At 38.2% G+C, this 27,209-nt stretch overlaps 1 protein-coding gene across 1 annotated transcript; it reads right to left on the reverse strand.

Moving 5' to 3' along the window:
- Positions 1 to 1,333: 1,333 nt before the first annotated feature.
- LOC117417614 (pancreatic triacylglycerol lipase-like) lies at positions 1,334 to 21,887 on the reverse strand. Its single transcript, XM_034029758.2, has 12 exons — positions 21,630 to 21,887; positions 19,209 to 19,363; positions 17,720 to 17,845; positions 17,372 to 17,506; positions 17,072 to 17,180; positions 15,797 to 15,916; positions 15,206 to 15,325; positions 5,636 to 5,754; positions 4,091 to 4,220; positions 3,380 to 3,491; positions 1,818 to 1,985; positions 1,334 to 1,455 (listed from the first exon to the last, which is right to left on the reverse strand). Exons 1-12 carry the CDS (start codon positions 21,676 to 21,678, stop codon positions 1,392 to 1,394), a joined length of 1,407 nt encoding a protein of 468 aa, XP_033885649.1. The 5' UTR covers positions 21,679 to 21,887; the 3' UTR covers positions 1,334 to 1,391.
- Positions 21,888 to 27,209: the final 5,322 nt, after the last annotated feature.

Consider the following 27,209-nt stretch of genomic DNA (forward strand, 5'->3'; position numbering starts at 1 on the left):
CAACATTTTTCTGCATTTAAATCTAATGCGATAATGTTGTATGGCTTCAGAAGTTCAAAAGCAGAGAAACAAGATGATTTTTATGATTGGCTTTGTGATGCATACATGTCTGGCTAGTTTTATATGGCAAGTGAATATGAATATAAATTCTCTATAGCATTATGATGGAAATGACATTCTTTTTATCAGCCTGTTTTACAACAGTGATTATAGGGTGCGGAAATCACAGAAATGATTCCCAAACAATATGCTGCAATCAAGCCATTATGAGCAACTGAAAATGTCTTGGACCAACTCCTGAATACCAGTGTGGGCTTTTTAAATTAGATACGTAAGTGCCACATTGAATGATTTTTGCCGTAATTCACTAAGTCTAAAAGGAATTTGCACTAAATTATATTTTTGATTGTGTTTTCAAGCTGTGACACTCAATATTTAAAAATTATTCAATCCAACGCCAGTGAATGTAATGGTACAGTGACATCTAAGAAGTCTGTACTGGGTGCAAAACGAGGAGGGTGTTTATCATTCAAAAAATATTTATCTTGGGGGCAAGCATACTGGTTTAATTCATTAAGATCTTGTGTTACCTGACCTAAGGCTATACTGCATGTGACTAAAATTATTTATATATATATATATATATATATATATATATATATATATATATATATATATATATATATATATATATATATAAAAATTATTATTATTATTTTTGTTCCCTTACCTTTTGATGATTACTTTTTGTTTTTTGTATAAGTCTGAGTTAAGGCACTTTGCCCTTATCTACCATGCATACATGACTAGGAGTTCAATAGCTCCTCTTTAGCTCGGATTGCCTGCCATAGATGTATGAAATGTAGGCTAGATCAACCAAAGTGTCTTTATAGTAGTAAGCACCTGCAACTTCTAGTGCACAGCAGTGTATTAGGGCAAGCCAAACAATCATTTAGAGATATCTCAAGTTACATTTCAAGATATCATTAAAAATATCAGGCTATCTTTAAATATTTCATGATCTCAATACATTATTTATCTTGAAATGAATCACCTGACTAATTGGGATCTTTTTGAAGATATCTAAAATTAATTTACAGATATCTTGAAATTATTTTAGCTACGTAAACCATGGTAATCAACCAAGCCAAATTGTCATTAAAATCTTAAAATAACATCATGTTAGCCAGTGATACCCTGTACAATCTGTTGATTGTCTTTAAAAGAACATTGAGAACTAGAGGTTTTGGATGGGTGATAATTTGACACTAAAACAACATGTCGGTATTGACTGCTAAGATTGGTACACCATCAGATCACAGACTAGGGCAACAATGCTTCAGTTGTCTTTATTTAAAACACCAAGGCTGTCAACATTAACTCTAAACATTTTAGCATGGATCTAGGGGCTGCAGGACCTCTTCACGGACTGACCCACTCCCACAGAACTGCAGTCTGAAAATCAGAGAAAATCCCTGTGAAAAATGTGTCAACAGCACCCTCTAGTGTTCATCTGTTATAATCTAAAATCATGTGCCAGGGAGAAAAAAAGTTATATTCTAAAAATACTGCAAAAGTTAATCAATTAACAGAATCTACCCACATTAAATCAATATAAATTAATCTGTGTTCAGATTAAACAATGGTGAGCATTGTATAATGAATGAATACATACGTTCCAATAATAATAATAATAATAATAAAACTAAAAAAATAACAATTGAGGCAAGATATACCACCTGCCCAAATCCTAGTTTGTACAAGTTTAAAACAAGAAGGTGAGTGTGGCTCATGTAAACTATAACAGGTCTACATACACCTGTCTGTCCTTTCCGCGCTGCAAGACCAATACTTGTGCTCCAAGCTTAGGCAGGAGAGGGTTGATTTGACTATTATCCCAGAGAAACTTCACTTTTTTCACTTCCCCAACATCCACCTCTGCATCGACGTAGGCACTGTATGTGCTTCCGGGTCTGAGTTTTGTTCTGTAAGTAAAGACAGAAACATCAGGACCTATCTCTCTTCACTGTGGTTTTGGAATAAATATTGCACTGTGCTGCTGATGCAGCAGGTAGCCTACTGGTATTGATCAATAAACCATTTTTGTGTGTATTAGCTGTTAATAACTAAATAACTAACTTACTAACGTCGTGTTCATGTTTTGATAATAGCTAATTAAAGATGAGAAGCTGCTCTTCAGTTCTCGTTGCCTGCTGAAGACACATGATGTAACACAGGCTAGATCAGCCACCATAACCATTGTTTTTATCACATCAGATGTATTTGTTATTATTTACTAACCAAACCAGAGCTGTTCAAACTTACTGGCTAATTTATAAAAACAAAAACAAAGGACACATATTGTGGATCTCATCATCTGTTGGAATGCCCTGAATTAAACATTAACAAAAAAATTAAACGTGCATTAATATGTTAGCAAACTATTTGTAAGCAGTTTCATTGTAATGCCCCTAAAATGAAGTGTGACCCATGCTGGTGATCTACTGCATGTGGTTCCCAAACTTTCTAAGCGCAACTGCCCCACCCAATGAATCCATTCTTCCAAAGTTATATAATGGTATGTACTGCTAACATGGGCCTGGGGAAGAGAGGGATAACTAAACCAGAGTTCAGGGGGGCAGGTTAACAGTTACACACCGGTGTACCATTGTAACAAAACGAATGGGATGTCTGTAAATGAGTGTGCACAATACCTATTGCTGTGTCAGTAAGTTTCTATTTATCGATTCCAGTACTCAAAGGTTACACACATATAGCGTAAACATTATCATTAGACACAACAAATTAGCACCTAGTCCATTACTAATGTTCTGGGAGAAGCGGTCGGGTATGGTGATAGTCTGTCATCAGGAGAGGATTTTCAGTTAAGCTTTATATATCTTGCTTAGCTGCGTGTGTGTGAAGCTGATCTTTGTGAACTCTGCTTACACTTTCCTAACAGTATCTAAACACTATCAATTTCATGGCGTGTGTTACAATATTATTCCAGACACAGAACATACATCTCTTCTACTCAAGGTCAAATGTACCCCAAGGTCAAATGTATTCCTCTATATCCTGAGTTGGCGGAGTTGGAGAACATCTTCCCACAACTGCTTACCTTACAGCTGTACTTAAGCACCGTGTTCTCAAGTGTGCTCACAATATTTGTTTACCCTTCATTAACCTTATACATCTGTAGTGAGAGGACATTCAAGAGCCTTTTTGAGACCACACGGGTAAATGTCACCAGGATGTGGGGATTGAATTTGTTACTGAAGTACAATCTCTAATCCTTTAAACAAATGCAATCCCATTTCAAATACAATACACTTGTTTTTGATAGCCCCTGGTGTAAATCTGTAGAGGAATAACTCACTTGGCGATTTCATGCTGTCTCGTGTTTCCGTTTGTCCCATACAAGGACACTCTCAGAGTGCCTGACACATCTCGGTCCCCCGTTATAGTTACTGTAACCCTGTAGCGCCAGCCTGCGTGGAGAAAAGGGAAAGCTGCAAGTTAACAATGTAAAAACAAGAATGCATCATCCACAACTTCTAAAACACATCCATGAGGTAACAATCAGAACAAGTCAATTAGGAAAACATTTTGACTCGTGAGATTTTAGTTTGTAGAAAGGGAGGTGTATCTGGGCCCCGCTACAGTACAGTACATTTAGACTGACTGGCCAAACAATCTGATTGAGCTGCTTCCAAAGCATTGTTTGAGGAGAAACAGGTGTGCTGTGTCCGGTGTTGGAGGTCTCTAGTGGTTTGGGGAACAAGATGACATGCAAAGCAAAAATGTCTATGACAGAGACACTGTGACACACCTCTTGACAACCAGAGGGTTGTTCAATAATGTCAATATTTAAATAGAATTTAAAATAATGCCAAACAAAATTGTTGCATCAATTATGAATCACCCTGTATGGTTTGTGCCCTGTATATTTGGAACATACTGTAGTTAATTTAATATGATGTCATTTTTCATCTGATACAAAGAACTTTCAGTTGGTTGTATTGTGTCAGTATCAGGGTCTTGTATTTATTATCGAATTGTATCTAAGATAATTGATATGCATACGTACGCATGAAGGGTCTGGCATCGCCGGTGTTCAGATAGAACTTCATGTTTACAGTGCCAGCGGGTGCCTTGAATGTAGGAGAGTGGTGACCCATCACAGGACAGCCTCCAGTGGGGCACGGGAAACACTTCCCCTGCGTGTCACAAAAGTAGCATGCTTTAGTTTATATCACTGGTTTGCAATTTAACAAATTCTGTTTCTCTAATTGTCTAATTATACAACCTGCTTTGACAAATGAATTCCAGTATAACTGACCTAATAATATGAATTACTGTCATTTCATAGGGCTCGCATCTTCCTACATAAAAATACACCTTATTGTCTTAATTTTATAACTAAATTGTATGGTAAGATGTACTGATATGTCTTGTGCATGGTTTATAATCAATACAATGTGTTCCTGTCACTGTGAAGAAGAGCCGTTTCTTTTAATAAGGTGTCCTCTAAGCTGCGCGCGTGCGCGGCCGCACAGCAGTTTGGTCTCGCGCACGTTCTAGACGTTTGGCGCATGCAGTGTACACCTGGAACTGTCTGCAGAAGATGAACGGCAGGTTTGTAAAATTATTAAATACTGGTCTTTATTTAAATAACTATACAGTTTTTTTCCCCCTTCTAAATCTAATGCTTGTTAGAAAAGACACAATGCATACGCTTGTATATAAATGTGCGCTGGTTCTGGGATTTCAAGAGGCAAACTGCATTTGGCCAATGGTTCATGTATATATTTTATACACCATGGTCATGTTTTTGTATTAGTTTGTTTCAATATGTAAATAGTTTATGAATTACTGACTTTATTTAAATTGTTTATTGATTGTTGTCTTTTAATTTATGAACACGGCAAAGGCGAAACCAAGTTAAATGAAGAACAGGCACAAATCCTGTCTGCTCTTATCGTGGTATTATTAACAGATTCAAGTCTGTATGTAATTTGTAGGAGGTTACTCCGTATGATTATCATAACTACTCTGATTTGTTTAGTTTTACTGCTACCCTGAATAATATTTTCGGCCTATATTTATGTGTGTAAATTTGCTTGTGTATTTATTACGTTTGTAAACGTTTCAAACCAGTTTTCTTTCCGTTTTATTTAGAAGTGTGTGAAGCACATCGCCCTCAGTTTAACTTATTTGTCAGATTCATTCAGCCGTTCAGTTCAGCGCAGCGCTTGAAACTTTTATTATAATTAATAAACAATAATTGGGCGTAATTGACATTCTTATCAAAACTATGCATAATAACGTAAAACTGAAAATTATAATCTTTCTAAGGGTGTTAGTTAGTTGATGAAGTAACACAATTATAACCTTTCTAAGGGCGTTAGTTAGTTGATGAAGTAATATCCTGTTCTCTTTGCTTTTTTATTTTATTATCGAGTGGAATTGTGTGTACAGTAATATTGACTTCTTAAATATAAAAGAGGCACGCACTTAATCCTTTCACTAAAGAAGGTTACCTATACTTTATGTTACTGTTGGATGGTCAACTGTTCATTTAATAGCCTACATTTGCTGTGCTGAAAGTCAGTGCCATGGTGATAAAACTTACAGCCACAAAATCCTCTGTTGAATTACATTTGTATCCAACAAAGCCTTCTGGGTTTAAGATGCTGTCGGCGTAATATTTATAAGATCTCAGGTGATTGCAGGCCACAAAATCCCGGGTTCCTATTAAATCAAAACAGTATAAATTACAAAGAAAACATGCTGTGCAGAAGAATTCTGTCAACCTGTATAGGTCATTCCACTTAAAGATGCCACTCAAAGATAAACTACAATTTCGTTTTTCTTTTTTTCTGTTTTTTAACAAAAACAAAGCATACTCTAAGGCAGCAGTTCTCAAACTTCGAGGCACTGCGACCCCCTTCCTACCAATAAAAAATATTTTGCGACCCCACTGCCCTGTACTACTACTGCAGAATAGTTAGTATTGATAAGTAAAGCATCCATTACAAGGCAATATCAACAAAACTAAAACATAGCCATTGCTTATTTTTACAGCCAACAGTATAAAAAATAATACTTTTTTTTTAAAATTACATTACTTACCTAATAAGAGGGGTGAGCTTGCATGGATAAACACAAATGCTTGAAACGGGGCTCCGTGTGGCTGAGGTAAAGACGAAGGTCCTATTCAACAGCGAGGCGGGTCCTGTACTTGTTTTTTTAGTAAAGTGAGTGCAGAAAAAACCCAATTCACAAAGATAGGTAGACAGGAAAGGCATGCATGCTTTCAGAGCTGCAGATGATAGCTCTGGGTATTCTTGTCGCACAGAAATCCAAAAGTTAGCAGAGTTTGCTGAAAAAATCTGAGCTTCAGTGTCTTGTCACAAGAAAGGTCCATCAATGTTTCTTCTGTGTAAGCGGCAAATTAGCACTTCAGTAATAAAGGGGTTTCTAATCCACCCTTCTGCTTTCTGATACTTTTCAGGGAAGTAGTCTCAAAACTGTAGCTGAGGGCTTTCCAGGTGGCTGGTGATAATGGATTGTAAGTCACTCTTTGAAAAGGTGCTCTCATCAAAAAAGTTAACTAATAAATAAAATGCTTCCAGACACGAACGTATCACAAGGCCAGCTTCTTGATCCAGCTTTCGATTTTGTCAATGAGAGTAAGGACAGATGTATCTCGTCCTTGGAGTGACATGTTATATATTCAAGAGATCGAAAATATCTGCAAGGTAAGCTAGCAAAGCAAGCCATTTAGCATCTACAAGCTTTTCGGCCAGCAGAGAATTGTTGTCAGAAAGAAATATTCTCACTTCTTCTCTGAGCTCAAACAAACGATTGAGCACCTTGCCCCGCGACAGACAGCAAACTTCCATGTGGTAAAGTAGCTGCCTATTCTCTGCTCCCATCTCATCACACAAAACTCCAAACAGGCAGGCACTTGTTAGATGAGCCTTGATAAAGTTGACAATGCGTACAGCTTCATCAAGAACTTGTTTCAGAACGGATGGCATTTTTTTTGCAACACGGGCTTGTCTTTGTATCATGCAGTGAGTCCAAATGGCTTGTGGTGCAAGAGCCTGCACTCTGGTGACTAACCCGCTGTTTTTTCCTGACATGGCACGAGCACTTGTCACTGCAAATGCCTACACAGTGCTGCCATTCCAAGCCAGCATCGGAGACAAAACCATCCAAAAAGAGCAAAGAGTTTAATCTTCAAATCTAATGTAGGTCAACATCTGAGCAGCACCTGACACATGAGTCATTTCATCCAATTGAATAGCAAACTTCGCTTTACCTTGACGATCACTTGCTTGTACAGGTCAATAGCCATAATGTGAATACGCCAGGCACCAGTGTCATTAGACAGGGGAAGCGAATCAAGCTGGCTTGCAGCACTTTGTCCCCTCATAATCAAAACCACCTGCAATATTGTGGGGTTTACCAGTTTTGTCTATCTAGTGTGACACAGTAAAAGATGCACAGAGAGCCTTCTCGTTAGTTGTAGCTGCCAACTTGAGTACTTTCGTTTGTCCACTTAGCTCTGTCAACTTTCACTGAAATAAATCGATAGGTTTCCCTTGAAAAGAACCGTGCTTTGCCTGCAGGTGACATTTTTGATTTTTTTTTTTTTTTTTTTAAATTGCAGAAGTATTCGTGACTCCATTGAAAGGCACTTTCAAATGGGGTCGCGACCCACAGTTTGAGAACCACTGCTGTAAAGGGTATGCCTTTTCAAATCGAACTGTTTGTTAGCATGATGTAAAATGGAAATGTGAAAACAATTACATTTATTTAGCCAGGATAGAACCCTTGAGATACACATATAATTCAAGGAGAAGACGGCAAGAAAAAACATTATAAAATCAATGGCAAAAGTAGACTAATCATTCAAACAGGACAAAAACATGTCCTACCTATGTCTAGAGGTTATAAACAGTATAGCAGCCAGGAGGTTCACTTCCACTGAACACCACCGTGTAATGGAACTTTATTGAGAGAGTCATAGAACACAGCTAAAAACACTGAAAGCAAGTGGTCTGTACTATGAATATGGTAAGAGGTCTTAACACAAAACACTTGCTCTTCAGTAAGATCGTTATTCAGTAAGATCATTGGTGGTTTTGTTTTTTTAAATGTCCCTTGTGTCCTTGACTTTAGGCTGGGAATTGCAAGTGTCACTTACAGAAGTCTTTGAAATGTAAATGCCTTTAATGTGTAACAGGTGTGATTATTTCATTATTCAGAGTATACATAACTAAGCAAATCTGCACAGGTGGCACACCTGCCACAAACAAAAAACTGTACAGTACCGATTTGTCCTGGAGTCGGACATGCTTGTTTTGATACCTGGACTACAGCAGGATGGCGTGTGAGTTTTCTTTTGTTTTTTTTTAATCAAACAGCTGTTCACTACCAAAAAAATAAATAAAATACCACAATGAAAATAACCCCTTAAGGTACACAAAGAATTGAGCGGTTGTTCAAATGGCTTGTTTTTAAAATTCATTTGAGAGTTACTCAGGTACGTATCACGAGGAAACCGACAATTTGATAACCAGATCTAACCTGTCAGTACATTTTAAACCCGGTTTCGTGTGCAAAATTTTTAAAAAAGTTAGCCTAAAGGGCCACGTTATAAAGGGGCTGTACTGTACAGGTTTCAAATATTGTTTCTAAGGAAAAGAAAACTCTAACAGCAATAGTGCCCATTCAATGAAGGCTTGGGACTCCCATCACAGTCATCTACTACAGTGGTTCTCAAACTGGGGGGCGTTAGAAGTTTCAGGATAATTTTTGTTTTTTAATTATGTGCACATCTTAACCTAGGCCAGGGGGTTTTCAACCTTTTTTTGAAACTGCACCCCTTCTGTCAGGAGGTTTCAGCTAAAGTACCCTGCAGTTTTCGCTCACTTAATGGTGCCACAGCAATAAAAGGCAGAATAATCTGGTTAACACATTTCTTTTTTTACCCTGTTTATTTAATATATAATTTTACACAACAGTCTGGGACAGAAAATCAAACAGGCTTCATTTTTAAAACTTGGATGCAAAGTTTTAAAAATGAAGCACGTTACTATTTACTCCCCACCACAGCATAATTATGTGTGCCGTTTAAAATGTTTACAGTATCGAAAACATTAACCTCAAGATAAAACTATAATCCATTACTAACTAAAAATGATCTAAAGGTACTCTGTATAACTTTGTCGCTTTGCACTTTCTGACATTTTTTCTATTGCAGGTAAGAAATGTATCAAACACTGAGCACATATTCAACCAGCCGCTATTGCTGTTAATAAAATGCAGCCGCGGTAATAAACAAAAACCGTCAAAATATGAGTATTGTGATGACTATTTATGTTTACCTGAGCATTTATACTTAATACGCATTTATACTTAATACTTATACTAAAAAATGCAGAAACACTGCGCTTCACTGATACGACAAGTTGAAAACAGCAAAGATCATGAGCAGCACAGACCGCTGTCCAGACACAATCGCCAGACGCCTGCTTCACCTTTATCAGAGTGGAAGTCCATGCAATTTTTTTTTTCATTAGCGGTTAACTTTGAGCTGCTAAACAAAGATTAAATAATCATGGTTTAGAGAATGTATAATACCGTTAAAATTAAAGATCATTTTTTTTATTTCTGCATTTCTATGACCCTTATTCTTATACGCATACCCCCGGTTGAAAATCCCTGACCTAGGCTATACCTTATAATGGGCGGATAATTTATTTGGGCTTTATTGTCTGTTTTGATTGGATCGCTAATAATACTTCCACCAATCAGAGGATTGCATACAGTAGTCGTAGCGATTCTGCCCTCTGCCAGACTGGTGGTATACAGAACATGTTAAATAAGCCCTGGACAAGGGAAATGTGTCAGATATCAAAGTGGATATGAGAATAGCAGTGATTAAGCCAATTTGCTTGTAGACCGGACATTTCCATCAATGGATTTAAAAAATCTAGATCAGAAACCCAGAGGCATTGTAAACTGCCTGCTTATAGTAGCTGTTCTTTTTTGTGTTAAGCATTTTTGTGTTTTTTTTTTTTTTTTTTACAAGGGTTTAATTAACAGCCAGAATTGTTTGTGTTTAGACTTGTTGAAAGTCTGTAACAAAACGGTTGATTGTTATTGTCAATACGTTGTAGATACGACTAGTACAGGTATCTCAAAGTCCATAAACAAAACAAAACAGGAAAATGAGTTAGGTTTGCACCCTATAATACTGAGCTGATTTTGCCACTGCTTACTAGTCTTATTAACCAGTTTGAAATGATTTTGAAGCAAATAAAAGCATTTTCATTTTGGCTTTATTGTTAAAGATTTCACCCGTGGCAATACTGCCCTGCAATTACTACATGATAGTACTTCCTCTGTGTTATGTTGTGAACCATAGCTTACATTTGAAAACTGAGAGATAGCAAATGCTTATCGTAAAAGTTTGCCGGTATATAAGAATGATAAATACTGTAACTGATTAGGAGGCCACCTTTGTTCTCCAAGTTTCTGCAGTGACATTGTAGATGCTATAACGAGTTACTGTTACTATTTAATTAAGCAAACAATTATTTAAATGTTTTTGGAATTAAAAGTATAAATGCAAAACTGTGACAATTCTTTTTGTGAACATGCTAAGTGAAAAAATCCCCCAAGGTAGCAAATCCATGGAATTTAATACCAGCCAAAATTTCCCGTTATATGATTTCCATTACACGAGAGTAGATGTTAAAACTTCATGCTGATTTGAACTCGGCTCTCGCCAAGATAAGCACCAACTAAGACGTAGCTTTACAGTAAACTAATGTGATCCATATGTGTCTCCATCCATTTAAGTTTCCTTCCATATGATGATGTAGATATCCTTCTGTCTGGTGTTAATGGCTGAAGTGTAATGCTGGCTCCAGGGATCAGCTTATTTTGCCTCCCTGGCGCATCAGCACACACAACGGCTGCGATGCTGGCTCCGGGGATCAACCAAAGTGCGGCCTCCCCAGCGCATCAGCATGACAACCGTCTGGATTGAGCTAAGTAGGGTACATCTATGGGGTTTTCAAGTGGGCACCTTCCATCCTCAGTGTTTCGTCGACTAGCCCACGACACCTCAAGAGGGCTCGACGGTGATTCTGGCGTCCCAGCATCACCCCCCTCCGTCCCCCACTCAACTCAGCCCAGCTTACTTACCTGTCCCCAGCCAGAATCTTTCCGTCTCAACCACAGCCAGTTGCTGCTCCTCTCTGCTGCTTCAGATAAGTTCTTCACTGTGCGACGCAACTCTTGGCCACTGAATCCGACGTCTCTGAGAAACCGGGTTGTAGAGTGTGCCACAAATCCTCGACAACCCACTTCCACTGGGTAAACCCGAACTCTCCATCCTCGCTGTTCCGCTTCAGTGGCTAGTTGAGCATACCGCAGTTTCTTCCTCTCATACGCCTCATCTACAGCATCCTCCCATGGCACTGTTAACTCTACCAGGTGAACAAGGCGTGCTGATCCAGACCACAAGACAATATCTGGTCGAAGGTTAGTGGTGGCAATCTCAGGTGGAAAAATAAGCCGTTGACCAACATCTGCCAGCATATTCCAGTCTCTAGCAGCTTCCAGTTGTCCTGGGCGAGGATTGGTTTTAACACCTTTTCTTGGTGGTTGCTCTCCTGGGCGGAGGAATGTTGTCTTTTGTGTGTAATGTTTTGATGGAACAGGTGGCAACTTATTGGTCATGTTACGCTTGTCTTCCAATGCTAAGGCCAAACATTGCAGCACCTGGTCATGGCGCCAAGTAAACCGTCCTTGGCTAAGAGCCACCTTACATCCTGTCAAAATGTGCCTTAATGTTGCAGGTGTTGAACACAAAGGACATGAGGGATCCTCTCCTACCCAGAGGTTTAGGTTCTGTGGTGATGGGAGAACATCATATGTTGACCTGATGAGGAAACTGATCCTGCTCTGTTCCATTGACCATAGGTCTTGCCAGCCAATCTTGCGATGTTCCACACTCTCCCATCTCATCCATTCTCCCTGTTTGGCCTGGGAAATGGCCTTTATACACCTCATCCTCTCCTCCTGCTTTTGCACCTCGTTGACTACCAGCTTCCTCCTTTGAGCTGGGGCCGCCTTGTGCCATGTAGGAGGAGTTGAACTGAAACCAAGACCCCCTCTTCCATGCTGAACTTGCCCCATGATATCACCAATTCGAAGGGCAGCCTTTGCATCTTCCACAGCTTTCTTTGCCGCCCACTTTCTTCCAGTTTTCAACACAGGTGCTGCCTCCCTTACGCATTTATCGCGTGACTCTACTAATGTCATTTCCAGTCTGACCTTGGCGCACTTAAACTCCTCGGTTAGAGCAGAGACTGGTAGCTGCAGTATTCCTTTACCATAAAGTCCCACTCTGCTGAGGCAGAATGGAACTCACAACCATTTCCTGATGTATGAACTGATTAAAGCTTCCAGCTTCTCTACTGTTGTCAAAGAAACCTCGTACACAGTCAGTGGCCACAGCAACCTCGGCAGTAGACCAAACTGAAAGCACCAGAGTTTTAGTTTACCTGGTAGAGCGCAGCTGTCTATGCTCTTCAACCCTTCCACTGCTTGTTGTCTAACTTCTCCCACACGAACTGTGTCCTTTAGATCCCCGTCGTACCATCTCCCAAGACTCTTCACTGGCTTCTCAGACACTGTTGGTATTGCCTCACCATTAATGAAGAATGTTTTATCCACCACTTTGCCTTTAATTATAGAGATGCTCCTTGATTTAGTGGGCTTGAATTGCATTCGTGCCCATTCAATGTTATTGGTTAATTTGCCCAATAATCGATTAGTGCAGGCTACTGTTGTAGTCATGGTTGTCATGTCATCCATGTATGCTCGAATTGGTGGTAGTCGCATTCCAGAAGCCAAGCGCTCTCCTCCTACTACCCATTTTGATGCCCTAATGATTACTTCCATTGCCATGGTAAAAGCCAGTGGAGAAATGGTGCATCCTGCCATTATTCCAACCTCTAGGCATTGCCATGTAGTGCTGAATTCTGAAGTTGAAAAACTGAATTGCAAATCTCCAAAATAGGCTTTCACTAAATTTGTTATTGTCATCGGTACACTGAAAAAATCAAATGCTGCCCAAAGTAGTTCATGTGGCACTGAACCATATGCATTAGCCAAATCCAGGAATGTCACATGGAGCTCCTTCCTCTCCTTTTTAGCTGATTGAATTTGTTGCCAGATCACATTGATGTGTTCTAAGCAACCTGGGAAACCTGGAATGCCCGCTTTTTGTATTGAAGTGTCAATGAAGCAGTTCTTTAATAGGTAAGCTGACAATCTCTGAGCAATAATGCTGAAGAAAATCTTGCCTTCTACGTTTAATAGGGAAATGGGACGAAACTGACTGATGCTTGTAGAATCTTTTTCTTTAGGTATAAAGACTCCACCTGCTCGGCGCCATGCTCTTGGTACAACCTGTTTTTCCCATGCCACTTTCATCAATTTCCACAGAATTCGTAGAACTCCTGAAGCACTCTTGTACACTCTGTACGGTACTCCATTAGGCCCTGGAGATGATGAAGCCCTTGCTTTTTTCACAGCTTGCTCTATTTCTTTCCACTTAGGTGCACAGTCCTCCATTTGGTATTCTGGTGGATTGATAGGTGGGATGTCTGACGGAATTGACATAGGCTCCTGCCTTTTTGAATCTGTATGTGTTTCCTCCAAATATCTCTCCAGCTCAACCTTAGATGCTTTTAGTGTGCCATTCTTCTCACTGGTGAATAACTTCTTTACAAATTTGAATGGGTCTTTATAAAAGTTAGCTCTTGCACGCTCCTTCTTTTTGTAGTGTTTCCGTAGGCGCTCAGCTCTGCGCAATGTTGCAAGCTTATCTTTTATGACCCTTTGTAAGAGATTGATTCCCTCCTTCTGACTTTGTTCTGCTCTTCTCCATTGGTTCCTCAGCTGTCTCCTTTCTCTAACTAAGCGTTCAATCTCCTGCTGCCGTCTAGACTTTCCAGGAATAGTTTGTACTTTTTCCTTCCTTTTTTCAACTCCAAACCTCTCACTTCCATATGCGTAGATGATGTCCCCAAATTTATCCAGCTTCTTTTCAACTGTTCCACTTAATCTTTCCAATGCAACGCAGAGATCTGTGTTTACTGTGTCCCATGCAGTTTTCTCACAAGCTCTTGGCCATTTAACTCCAGGCTTGTGCCCGTTGAGGTTCTTTTCTCTCTTATGCTGGTTTGTCTGACCGGGTTCACAAGGATCATTAGGTTCATCACTAACTGTGTCCATGCAAGTCCTCCTCACATCTATGACAGGGGTGCTGATATCCTGCGAACTGTGGTTTGCTTCCTGTCGCTGGATTTCATTCGACTGACTTGACTGACTTCGTAAGAAGTATTGATCAATGCGAGGCCCTTGTCCCTTCTCCCTCAAGCATTTCATTCTCCCTTGATGAATCTTCAAACCCCTGACCGTTGTCGCCTTGCTCCAGCCGCAGACACAAACCTGGAGTTCCATGTCTTTAACTGCAGATCTTGAACTAGTCTTTTGTGAAGTACTCTCCATACTCATATCCGTTTCCATTCCTAAGTCGTTAACCGTGTTGTCCAACGTTGAGTCATCTTCCGCCCCCGCTCTCGCAGACTCTAGGGGTATTTTTCTCTTTAATTTATATTAACTTAAAACAAATCTTTACGCTGACACCTCCAGGCATGCCAAAGTTTGTAGATGGCACTGTGCATCTGACTGGTGCCTTTTAAGCTTGCATATTTTCGGATGAAGTCCGCTAACATCTGATAATGTATGTTGTTTATCAGCTTACTATGTAGTAAGCCTTGGTCACAATTGGTAAACTGTAATTTGCAGTGCTAAGTTTGCTCTTATTACGATGGATCGGTGGCTGGTTTGTGCAAAAGAAAAAAAAGCAAAAAAAAAGCAGTGACATACAGAGAACCTTCAGGAATGTTGGATTTTATTTGTACCAATATATGTACGTGTGTGTGTATGTGTGTGAAGGGGGGCGCGGCCCAAAATGTTTGAGAACCACTGATCTACCAGACGGTACAGCCTTCATCCACGGGCACGATAGCTTGAGGACATTTGCTTAAGATTCTGATTCTTAAAGATACAGCGTGGATAAATAAATAAATAAACACAAACTGACCTTCCCATATGCCATCCAAATCTACAATTTGTGAAACAATATTCTTATCACATCCTGGCATGTGTTCTCCTCCATTTGGATAGAAGTCAAGGTGGCCGACAGCTTGGGACATTCCCAATCCTAGAATGCAGTAAGACGTGTTAGCAGCTAATGTTTCACTAGGTGTCACTATCAAACCAAATCCTTTCATTTTCTCCTTATTGTTTTTTCCCCTTTTTTAAGGGGTGTTTAACCCTCTATGCCCCCCTTAACTACAGGTTCAGGGGGTGTTTAGGGGGTTATTAAGTGGTTTGAATCTCTTACTTCCATACCTTACTTGTGGTTTAAACAGTTTAACTCAGGAGGTGTAACTAATGCATCCTCCTCAAAACAGGGGGGTTACCTATATTTATAAGTCAAGTCCCCGTTGAAACCTACTGTATTAGCAGAAACTACACATTTTGCAGAGTGTAGATAAAAACATGGTGATAACTGCTTTTCTCTATTTTATTCGAAACTGAAATTAAGGGGTCTGTAGAAACACATTTTTAAGGTGTCCCTAGTTTATACACACCGTGCTGAGAAAAAGACAAAAAAAACTAAACCCCTTACCAAGATAAGGAACCATGGGTGCAGAATCTGTATGGATGACATCAACAAAAACTGCATCACTAGCATCCAATCGTACTAAATTCGCTGCATTCTGAAAATAAGCCTCTGCAGGGTCTAGGCCTGTGGGTTTAAAAATAAATAAAAATTTAGTTAGCATATAATTATAACCCCTACAGTCCCAGTATAGGCTGAAAAAACTTAATTGGATGTCCTCATTGATGGACCCAGGGTTCGAAGGCGAAATGTTACTTCAGTAAGAAGACACAGCTTTACGACAGGTAAACCACTTAATGGTAGCTTATTGAAGTTCTCTATAACCAACTATCTGTAACCAAGCTATGGTGAATCAGGGGTTAAATCATCACTAACAAGGACCCCACTAATACATTCAGATGTCAAAATGTTGGCCCTTTACATTAACAACCATCCAGCCCCCTATCTACCTAAACGGTGATTATTAATAATAATTTACAATTTACAAAAACACAAGAGATGTCTTAGCTAAGCAGGTTAAATGGGAGCCAGTTTAAAGTACTGATAACTGCAATTGCTCATCTGAGGATCTACATGAGAAAACACCTAACAGCAAGTTGAACTCTTATAACTGTATAAAACACACATTAGAAATCATCTTTCTTCCAATGTGTTATATTTGTGCACGATTAGGATTTAACAGCATTGTTTCCCATGTGTCACCCAACAAGTGGGTAAATACTGAACACTGCTACTAAACATTTATGAAATAAAATTGGGAAGGTCATCTTACACAATACCAGGGTTCAAGCACATGGTTTTAAAGCATACCAGTGTGTAATAATGCACAGTGAAAGCAAGGTAAAGCATAGGTAAGCATTGTAAAGCCTAGAGAAGAATAGTAAGTAAAGCATATACTGTACAAATATTATTAATAATAATAATAATAATAATAATAATAATAATAATAATAAAAAAACATTGCAAACCATGGGAAAACATGGGAAAACTGGAAAACATGGTAAGAAAGCTGTTAAATATCTGCAAATGTACTGTGGTAAACTTTTCTAAGTGTGTTTCTGATAATTGTGTTCTTTATTTATACCTACCCCTTTTTGGTTAGCGCAAGTACATTGGTATAACTTTCAGATTGCTCTCTGACAAAACGATTGCTCTAGTTGTACTATACATTGATCTCTTTTTAAACAATTTTACTGCTCCATTTATCTTTGTGAACAGTAACCACTGGTTGTACATATCCCAGAGCGCTGTAAAACATGGCTTCTTATAGACATACTGTACCTGTTATTCTTCCCAGACCTTTGATTTTCCTGCCGACCTCCCCCGCACAGTGGGCCCCTAAACTATGGCCAATAACATGGAAATCAGCAGGTGCCTGGTTGTAGTTGCTCTGTTTGATAAATAAACAAGTAATTTTTTTTTTAACAAACATTAGTAACAGCAGCGAATAATCCGTTTTACTGAATTACTTTTCATATATTTGTGAACAAGATTAAGTAATTCATGGGTTGCAAGTGCATTGTTGTGCTGTTGATTTTGTGACTATTTTGCTAACGACAGCTAGCCACCCTCTGTATTCACCTGAAAGTATTTGATCAAGTAGACAATTTCCGCCGCGACGACTCGGATGTTATGGGAACTCTGAAGGTAGCCGGTTCTCGACCCTCCTTGCCAGTCGACACAGATACAGTTCACATCTTCTGTTTGCATCATCAGCTGTGGATTAAAGGAAGACAGTTAAACAGTTAGGATTTAAATGCCAAATAATCATTTTAAAAACAGTAGAAAACAGAAAATAAATGGTCTGATATAGAAAACAGTGCATATGCACCAAATTCAGATAGACCTGATCTTACCTGACCTTTACTCACTCTTGATGAATATGACTATCCCATCTTTCAAAAGCAATGATCAGTGTGTGTGTCCTACCGTGCACATGTCCTTGAGCCAGTTTTCATCTCCTTGGTCAATAAAACCATGGATAATGAAGCGGGTAGTTTTGTTTCCTCTGTAGTTTGATGCCAAAATGGATGATGGATTTAGTGCTGAGATTTCCTGAATAAATTGTAAAGGAAAACAAATTTTTGTCTTAACATGCCTGTTAGATACATGATTAATAAGACTTTAATTGAGCAATTAAGTTATTTTATTAAAAATCTAAGTTTATCAGTTAAGTTTGTAGTAGATCAAGGGGAGAGAAACCAGGGAAAGTGGTCTGGCATAATCCTAACCTCATTTTAAAGTGACAGTGGTAGAAATTCACGTATGCACAGATAGGGATTCTGATTAACACACAGTTATCAATCTAAATAAGCATTTTTATGGTTGTTTTATTGAGTTACTTTTTCCTTTTTTTTCTAAGCTAGAAATATCGGCCGCAAAGTTGAGAAAAGGATTAAGGTGTGCCATCTTTGAAGTGAAGGAAGGCACATTAATATTCTAATTCATGGAGAGATGCAACCTTTGCTACTGTTTTGCACTGCAGCAATTTTAGTAATGCTAGCCCATGTTTAAACCTAGTTTGTTTACCGCTTATCAAACTATCAAATACATTTTCATTGAAAAAGTAATCCTGATTTGTTATTTATAGTCATCTTTATATTTTTCTTCAGTATAATTTCATTTTTTACCTGGGTTTACAGTCCAGTGGTTTACACTGCATCAAGATACTAGAAATGATGACGCATTTAGAAAAATGTAAAAAATAAAATAAAACAAATAAAAATAATGCTAGATCACAATGATGCAGGACCTTTTTGGTTAGATACTAGAATGGTAATTTCTTACATCCACAGGGGGCAGAGTGTTGCAGTGGGGCAGGTTAATGGTTACACTCTGGTGTACCTGCTAAAATGTTTATGAACTCTATAGAGGCCACAGGGGTGGTTTTAACTTTTTAAAAAGTCCCCAGGATGTGATGACTAAAACAGAAGAATACATTCATTAAGACTACTGATATTTCAGATCCTTATCAAGCTGCTCTTTAAGGCTGATCTTAGTTAATAGGGATGTGCACTAAGTTTACATTTAATTTCCTAAACGTTTACAGGTATTGAACATGTTTATACGTTAAGACATTAGGGATGTTTCTAACCAATCTAAAAAGGCACCAGGAGAAACCCTCCAGCACGAGAAATGCTTCATCACCTTCACTAAACAATGTATTTGTGTAAAAGACAATGCGTACAAAATGTAATTACATATGGAAAATATTGTGATATAATATTAAATATATGAAGTAAAGTGACCTAGTACCTACAGTGTACACTTCTATGTTGCATACTTTTATTTAATACATTTTCTTTTATGTTTTTCACAAAATTCTGCACTTTTACTACTTCGTAATTTCTGTTACCATAAGATATTTAAAGCTGACGCCAATGTAAAGGGCTTAAGGGCCCGTACTCCTTTGCTTTACCTGGAAGGTGCTGGGGTTTTGCTTGGTGAAGAGAATAAAAGTGGTCTTGATTCTTTCTGGAGGCCAAGGCAGTTTGCCAAGAGGCCTCTGTAGAGTCCCAGCCCATGGCACAGTATCTACGAAGCACCCCAGCCTGTCATAACAGACCTGAGCAGCTGGAAGAGCACAAGAAGAGCTGAATTCAGATGTTCAAGGAGTAAGTAGGTTCAAACATTTTAATAGATTTTACATTTTTATTATTTACATTTCCTTATTATGATATTGCGTCTGGCAATGAGAGTCAGAAGTTTTGACACCAGTGCAATGCCACTGTCATTTTCACAATGTGTGAGATCCTTTTCCTCCATCATTCTAAGATGGCAGTCTTTGGGACTGTACAATTACTGTACAGAATTCATTTTTTTCAAAAGCAAGAAGATTTTCTCAGCACACCACAAAATGACAAGGGTCAATAAGTTGGGAATTTTGCTTACAAGCGACAGCCAAAAATGAAAGAGTTGCTTACAAGCGACAGCCAAAAATGAAAGAGTTGCTTCAAAATACAAAATATTATTAACAGTATTGTAAACGGACGCTTGGAGAATCCACAATCGACAAATAGTAAGTAATCAAAACATGTTAACAATACATATTACACAAGTAATATAATAATATATTTAATATTCATTTAACATTAGAAAATATGAAACTGCTTCTGATCATTAAATTATTTATATTTCATGAATAATCCTGGATATTACTTTTAAACAATCCCTTGGTTCTATTGTATTTCTAGATTATTAAGACAGTAGGTTTTTTGCCAAAGTTGTATGTAATTGTCTTTTTTTAAACTCCATGGAAAGATATATTCTTTATAAAGCTATTACCTCAACCACAAAGTTTTTTCCATAAAGCAGAATGTGGTGGATCTGTACATGTCCATAATCACATTATAGCTTGTATTGCCATAAGCAACAATGTTAAAGGCAGTAGTTTTTGTAGTTTTGTCCAATCAGTAATATTTGTGTTTCCCAGAATAGTTTTCCATACCCAAAGTTTTGGGGTTAGAAAAACCAACTATATTAGAGAGATGGATGAACACATTTGTCCAAAACTGTTCTATTTTTTTACAATTCCACATCATGTGTTCAAATGACCCAGATTCAGAAAGGCATTTAGATAGCTTTGCTGGGGTGTAATATGACCCATGAATTCTTAAACTGGATTGTTCTGTATCTATCATTCAGGGTAGCTACTTTAATATTTCTAAAAATAGTTAACCAAGAATCTTCTGATGTATATATTTTTTAAAATTATATTTATCTATAGTTAGTTTGCTTGTAAGTGACCCTATATCTAATAAAGGAATACTTCTAAACATATTTCTGTATATTTTTAAAATCCATTAGCCATATTTCTAGTGACATTACTGGGCATTGTAATCTGGGACCATAATTGATAACTGAGTTTCTAATTTGAGTATACAATCTGGAATCACCATCCTGTAAATGGAACTGATCTAGTAAGGTTCTAAAGCTAGAGTGAGTTATCTCTGGCTTTCCAATGTTCATTGATAAAGGATTTCTATTTAAATTGTAGCTTTGGGCTTCCCTAAATTAGTGAAAAGCCATATTATTGTTTTCTGCTATTAGTTATTGTAGCAATTTTATTAAAGATTTGATGAAAATGCGATGGGAGACATTCTTTACGGAGACAACTAGGTGTACCATGTGTTACTATATCATTTCATCAGGAGCAACCATATCCTTTTTCCAATTGTCCTACAGGAGAATCTGACATTAAAGGATTTGTAATAAATAAATAAATAAATCTTGATTGAAATGCCAGGTAGTACCAATAAACGTTTGATACTTTCAGTCCACCATTATCAATAGCACACTTAATGCTTCTTGCTTTTTTTTTATTTCCCCAAATGAATTGGGAGAGCATTCTATTAATTTGCTTAAAGTATTGAAGTGGCATTTTTAAGGGGAAAGAGGATATGCTATTATAGGAGAAATTGCCATCTTAATAACGTCTATCTTCCATAGAAAAAAATGTAATTTAGTCCAATTTTCTAGCTTGATTTTGATTTTTGCTAAAATTGGGTGGAAATTTAAAGAAACCATTTTCTTAATGTAATTGTTGATAGTGATACCCAGAGTATATATTTGAAGAAATTATATGTCTATTGCCACATCCTCTTATCCCATGTGTATCGAATCCAAAGTAGGACCACCGAAACTAAGTACATTTTTCCTGCTTTGAATTCATTTTTTTTAATGTGAACTTCAGTATGTTGTTTATCATTATGTTGTTTAACTTGTCCTTCCCTTACAAACACTTTTGTAACATCACATACATGTCAACAGGCACAACACAACTTGGGCTTCATGGTGATACAGCTACTAGAGTAGGTTCATTTTATAATAAACAACTTACTGTAGACTGTGCTGAACAGGAAAACTGCTGCTATCCAAAGTGAAAACATCTGCAACACAAAGTAATCAAGATTAAAGCTTGGCTATAACATGGAGACAGTCTTTCAGACTGAAATGATAGAATCGTTACTCACCTTGGGTATGGTTTGCAGAATTAAACACCCAGGTGCCCCTTTTATACAATGTCTTTCCATCAGTCACACAAGGGATTATTTATAGCTGAGAAGCGACCAGGTGGTAAGTAGAACGTGTACATTCCATAAATTAATATAAAAGACCATGAAACTCCTGAATAGCTACATAGCTTTGGCACATACCTTGTTCGAGACCAGGGTCAGGGACATTATCCAGTGCAGATGCCAGTTTACTCAAGGCAATGATTGCTAGAATGCATTGCCATTACAAATTGCTAATATGCCAATTTGCCTATCATAAAATACTGAGAGATTTCTTGCAGAAGAGCAATATTGCTGGCAATTTTTCAGGCTGTGATGTTATTTTCACCATCATTCTATGATGTCAGGACCCTCTGAGACATTTTAGTGTCTTTCGGACTGTACACCTACAGAATATTTCATTAAAGCAAGAAGAATGCTGTATATTCTCGATATGCCACAAAAGACAAGGATCTAGGGAACTTAAGATTGTTCTAAGTTGTTTCACCTCAAATGGAACTACCAGGGTATATCAGCAGAAACATTTCTCTGTTGACCATTTTTCCTACTGTGCATCTATTATTAGTGTGAAGTTCAGTTTGCAGTATGTTGTTTAGCATTATGAGATGTGATTCATATTAAAGGATGGTCTGTATTGTTTAAAGAGCTCACATTAAATAATAGATGCATGAGGAGACTTGCATTCAATACAGATGGAAAACAACAATGTGGCAAGCTCTTATCTGCAAATACACCCTATGATAGTATTATATTGGCAGCAATATTAACTTTAAAAGTTCAGTGATGGAAAGTAGTCTATAGATTGTTAACAAATAGAATGTTGTACATATTATAAAACATGGACAGTACCTAGAATGGCAGACTGGCTGTTGAAAAAGTTACAAGTCACTGTGCAGATCTCACTAAGGCATGACTCACTGTTATCACAAACTGTACTGTACTGATCCCAAGGACAACTGTAAATAGATCTGCTGATTACATGCAGCAGAAGGCACTAAAGTTCAGCAAACATAGTAAACATATGCTTTACAGCTTCTTCAAGAAAAAAAAAGGGTAATGGAGAGAAGCAAGTCAACACTTAAAATTTAGCAGAGAGTGAGCACAAATAGAAGCTGAGTTGAAGTTCAGAACAGAAGGTAGGAAGCATTTTTTTAACACGGGTTTATAATGCATGGAATAGCCTGCCAGGTAAAGCATCTAAAACAAGGAACATTAAAAACAATCAGATTCTGTCCTATTAAATTAGATCCCCCCCCCCCCCCCCCCCTAGTGCGTGTAAGGATTATGGTTTAATTGACTGTTTATGCATTACGTCTTACTCCTGCCATATTTATTCTCCTAAACATGACAATTATTAATAAAGTATAATCACGATTCAAATGACTTATGAGTGACATACTCTTTATTAAACAGACTTTAGACACAATATTTAAGACAGAATTAATTGGTTCCAAATAATACAGATAAATAAGCTTTGCAACCGTGAACTCTACAAATTAAAACAGTTAAACTAGCTTTTAAAAATGGTTAGATAGGAGCTGTATATTTACCCTGCCATTTGGAGTCAAATGGGTTGTCTGGTTCACAGAGCAGCAGTACCAGGGTCTGAAGATTAGGATGACTAGCTGCAGCTTGGGATGTCCCATATTTATACAGAAACTATCACAAGATTTCACCTATACCCTTTTCACTCCCATCCCCCTTCAGATTATACAACGTTTCAGATTATGTTTTTTTACAGCACTTGCCCCTGTGTATTCTGTTTCCTCAATAGTTCAAAGATTTGCATCACTCTTTACGAGTCTCTAATTACCATTTGCTGCTTTTTAAAATCAAGATAGTCTCACCTTTGATCTAAGTTAAGGCGTTATTATTCATGTTCTCTACAAATAGTGTGCTAAGAAGGGATGAGCTTTGATGAATGGCCTCTTCTTGTCCCAAAACTTTTCTCATGTTATTATATTCCAATAGAGGGTTTCTTCAATACAAGATAAAACAAATGTCCAACGCAAGAGTATAAATTATCTACCCAGGGATAAGGTAGTAAGCAAGTGGTCTGAGTATATACTGGCCATACATTATACAGTAAATGAGGCTCATGAAAAACATGCTATTATTCTGAGACCTCTGTCCTTTTCATTTTAACCTGATTGCTCACACCTGTTTGGATTCTCAAGACAGCAAACACAGAGCTGGCACAGCAGCTCGCCTGATACCAACAGGAGGCTAATATATTCAAACCAGGAGGCAGTGTGATTGGACCATCAGCACGGGCAGGTACAATGCTTCCTCTTTATTTAATCAGGAGTTGGCCCTTCCACTCCTGGTCTTTGTTCCAGATCTGTTCTAAATTGTTTAATTGAATCAACTAAACCTCCATTCAGACCCTGGAGTAGTTCATTATATTATTTTACCTATTAAACCTGGAGTGGAATGACCCTCCAGGACCGTATGGATGCATGTGTCATACAGAATCATAGCGTATGAGCAGTGTTCTGACACCAGTATCGGAGACTGTAACATGCTGGCATCCACATTTTACATCAAATAGAAAATCGATGGTCTTCCCCGAAACATTCCCAAATGCGTTGCACCATCTGAGGGTACAGTCGCCATTCTGACGCATGAGTTCACTACTCCCGGGAGATGGACAGCCCGGAGGTATAGTAAATGCCTCTGTGCCCAGATTAACAGCCGAAAGGCTACGCGGTGTAACCCCGGGGACAGACAAGGACATGTCTGTTCTAGAGCACAGGAAGGAAATGTTGAAGTGCGAGGTGGACTGCTCTCAGCCCCCACACATTTATGTGCAGGGATGTCCAGCAACCCGACCAGGATCCGCAGACTCCTCTGCCTGCCCAGACCGCCCCCCAACCAGAGTTGGATGCGTCTGTCGTCATCAATTGACGGTTGTGTATCACTCCCATCCTTACGCCTTTGCTCAGGTGAGAGGCTTGCCTCCACCAACGTAGGGCTTCCCAGCATAGGCGAGACACGGTCAACTGACGGTGTCTGTCGCACTTGGGGTGTAGCCAAAAGGCACTGAGCCACACTTGGATCGGGCGCATTTGGAGTAACCCCAGTTGGGTGGCTGATGAAGCTGTGGCTATCAGCCACCCAATAGTTTTTAACACTACACCAATAGTACTGGGAACCCTTGTTGAACAGGGCCAGACAGTTGCGAATGGCAGCTACTCTGTCGTCTGACAAGTAGGCTCAACAAACCAAATGATTGGATTTAATTGGGTCTTCTGATGTAAGAAGTGAAGCAAAAACTATAAAAACCCGAGATAAAATCATAGTCAAGTATCACTTGACTTGCTAACTACATGCTGAAAAAGCTGTTTGGTCATGTTCAGAAGTCTGCCTTTGAAGACAGCTCTTGTTTTTATGTTGTATTCTACAACTACACTTCCATATAGTGGAAGGTAAGAGCAATTTTGAATTTATATGTCATTTATACTGATGCATTGCTATAAGGTATAGGAATTATAATTTAGCTTTGGAGAGTGATATATTGTATGTTTTAGGATTTAGCGGTGGGCGTTTTAGCTTTTTGCATGGCTAGCCTAAGGGCTAATCATAACCATACCTGTATTACTGTATTGAAATATTAATGCTGTTAAACCTGTAAAGGCACTTTTAAGCATTTAATAAACTGAAGGAGCACTGCTCTGATTCGTTAAAACTTTAAATTAAATGAGTCTGTGTGATTTTCTTGATTATTAAAAAGCTTATTGGACATATTGTAAGCCTAGTGCACAAACAATCCACTTTAAAACATCTCTGTCCTCCTTAAGTCTCCCGAGTTTAAGAGTGTGCAATAAAAGAAGTACGTGCAAATCTGACAGTATATGCAATATGAAGAATACATTGTGACCTCAGAACAGGAATATATGAAAATGTAATTTGAAGCTTCTTACACTTTACCTTTTGCCTTCCTGCTAGTCATATTTAAATATTTATTTAACTTCTCTTCTATTGGTTTACATTATTTTGTTTTAATCAATGCATTTGTAGTAAAGGTAATTACAACATTTGTTTAATGAAAATTTATTCCAATATATTGTAATGTTTGTTTTTTGTGCGAAAGTATTTTTTAACTTTGAACTAATTAGCCTGATAAATATTGCAAATGGCTCCACAGTATACTTGAGAGCAGACCAGCAGGTGTCAGGGAGCAGCAGTCTAAAAGAGCCCCTCTCTCATTTGTAACCTCATGCATGAGGAAGTTGGAGAGGGAACCCTCTAGACTGCTGCTCCCCAACACTACTGGCTCCCATGTGTGCTTTGAAATCAATTAGCATTCAAGTAGCACTTTTACTAGTACAGTTAGGTATGTGTCTCTGCTGAGACCTCTTGAGCCTGTATGAAGTATAGAGGCTACATCATGCATATCCATTCAGTGCAAGTTTTTCCACGAATGAAGGTGGCTCATGGGCTGTTTACTGTCACCCTCATGTTTATGGAGTATTCTATTTTATATAACAAGATCAAAGTATGGAAAAGAGTCTGTTTAAACCTAAATCAAACAATGAAACTCTGAGAATTGCTTTCCTTGGAGCAATTCTGTTCAGCAATCATTTTGGAACAATGCTTTTCACCCAATCATTTTGTTGTAATTTGAATGAACACAAGATAAATTCCAAAATGCCTTTTTTGTATTCAAACTTGTATTCACATTGAAAGTTATCGTAACGGTTTGAGTACAGTTACATGCTGAAGTATATTCAAAGTAAATGTTGTTTTTATTGATCAGCTGTTCACCACAGGAAATATTGATCAACTGTTCCACCAGGGCAATTCCTATGGACAGTAGGAGGTTTATCATTCAAAACATATTTATCTTGCAGTCATCAGGATCAGTTCTTAATCCAACACACAGTAGATCACAGACTAGGGCAACAATGCTTCAGAAACATTTTAGCATGGATCTAGGGGGCTGCAGGACCTCTTCATGGACCAACCCACTCCCACAGAACTGCAGTCTGAAAAGCAAAGAGAAAATCACTGTGAAAAATGTGTCAACAGCACCCTCTAGTGTTCATCTGTTACATAATCTAAAATCATGTGCCAGGGAGAAAGAAAGTTATTTTCTAAAAATACTGCAAAAGTTAATCAATTAACAGAATCTGCCCACATTAAATCAATATAAATTAATCTGTGTTCAGATGAAACAACGGTGAGCATTGTATAAAGAATGAATAAATATGTTCCAATAATAATAATAATAATAATAATAAAAAAATAACAGTTGAGGCAAGAGATACCACCTGCCCAAATCCCACCTCTGCATCGATGTAGGCCCTGTATGTGCTTCTGGGTCTGAGTTTTGTTCTGTAAGTAAAGACAGAAACATCAGGACCTATCTCTCTTCACTGTGGTTTTGGAATAAATATTGCACA

This window comes from Acipenser ruthenus, chromosome 13 (genome assembly GCF_902713425.1).
Source record: "Acipenser ruthenus chromosome 13, fAciRut3.2 maternal haplotype, whole genome shotgun sequence".
Classification (NCBI taxonomy): Eukaryota; Metazoa; Chordata; class Actinopteri; order Acipenseriformes; family Acipenseridae; genus Acipenser; species Acipenser ruthenus.

Coding starts and splice junctions, on each gene's coding strand:
- LOC117417614 (XM_034029758.2), bottom strand. CDS start 21,678: ATGTTTTCACTTTGGATAGCAGCAGTTTTCCTGTTCAGCACAGTCTAC. Junction 19,364..21,629: donor CCTGTTCAGCACAGTCTACA/GTAAGTTGTTTA, acceptor GTGCTCTTCCAG/CTGCTCAGGTCTGTTATGAC. Junction 5,755..15,205: donor TTTGGATGGCATATGGGAAG/GTCAGTTTGTGT, acceptor TTGATTTAATAG/GAACCCGGGATTTTGTGGCC.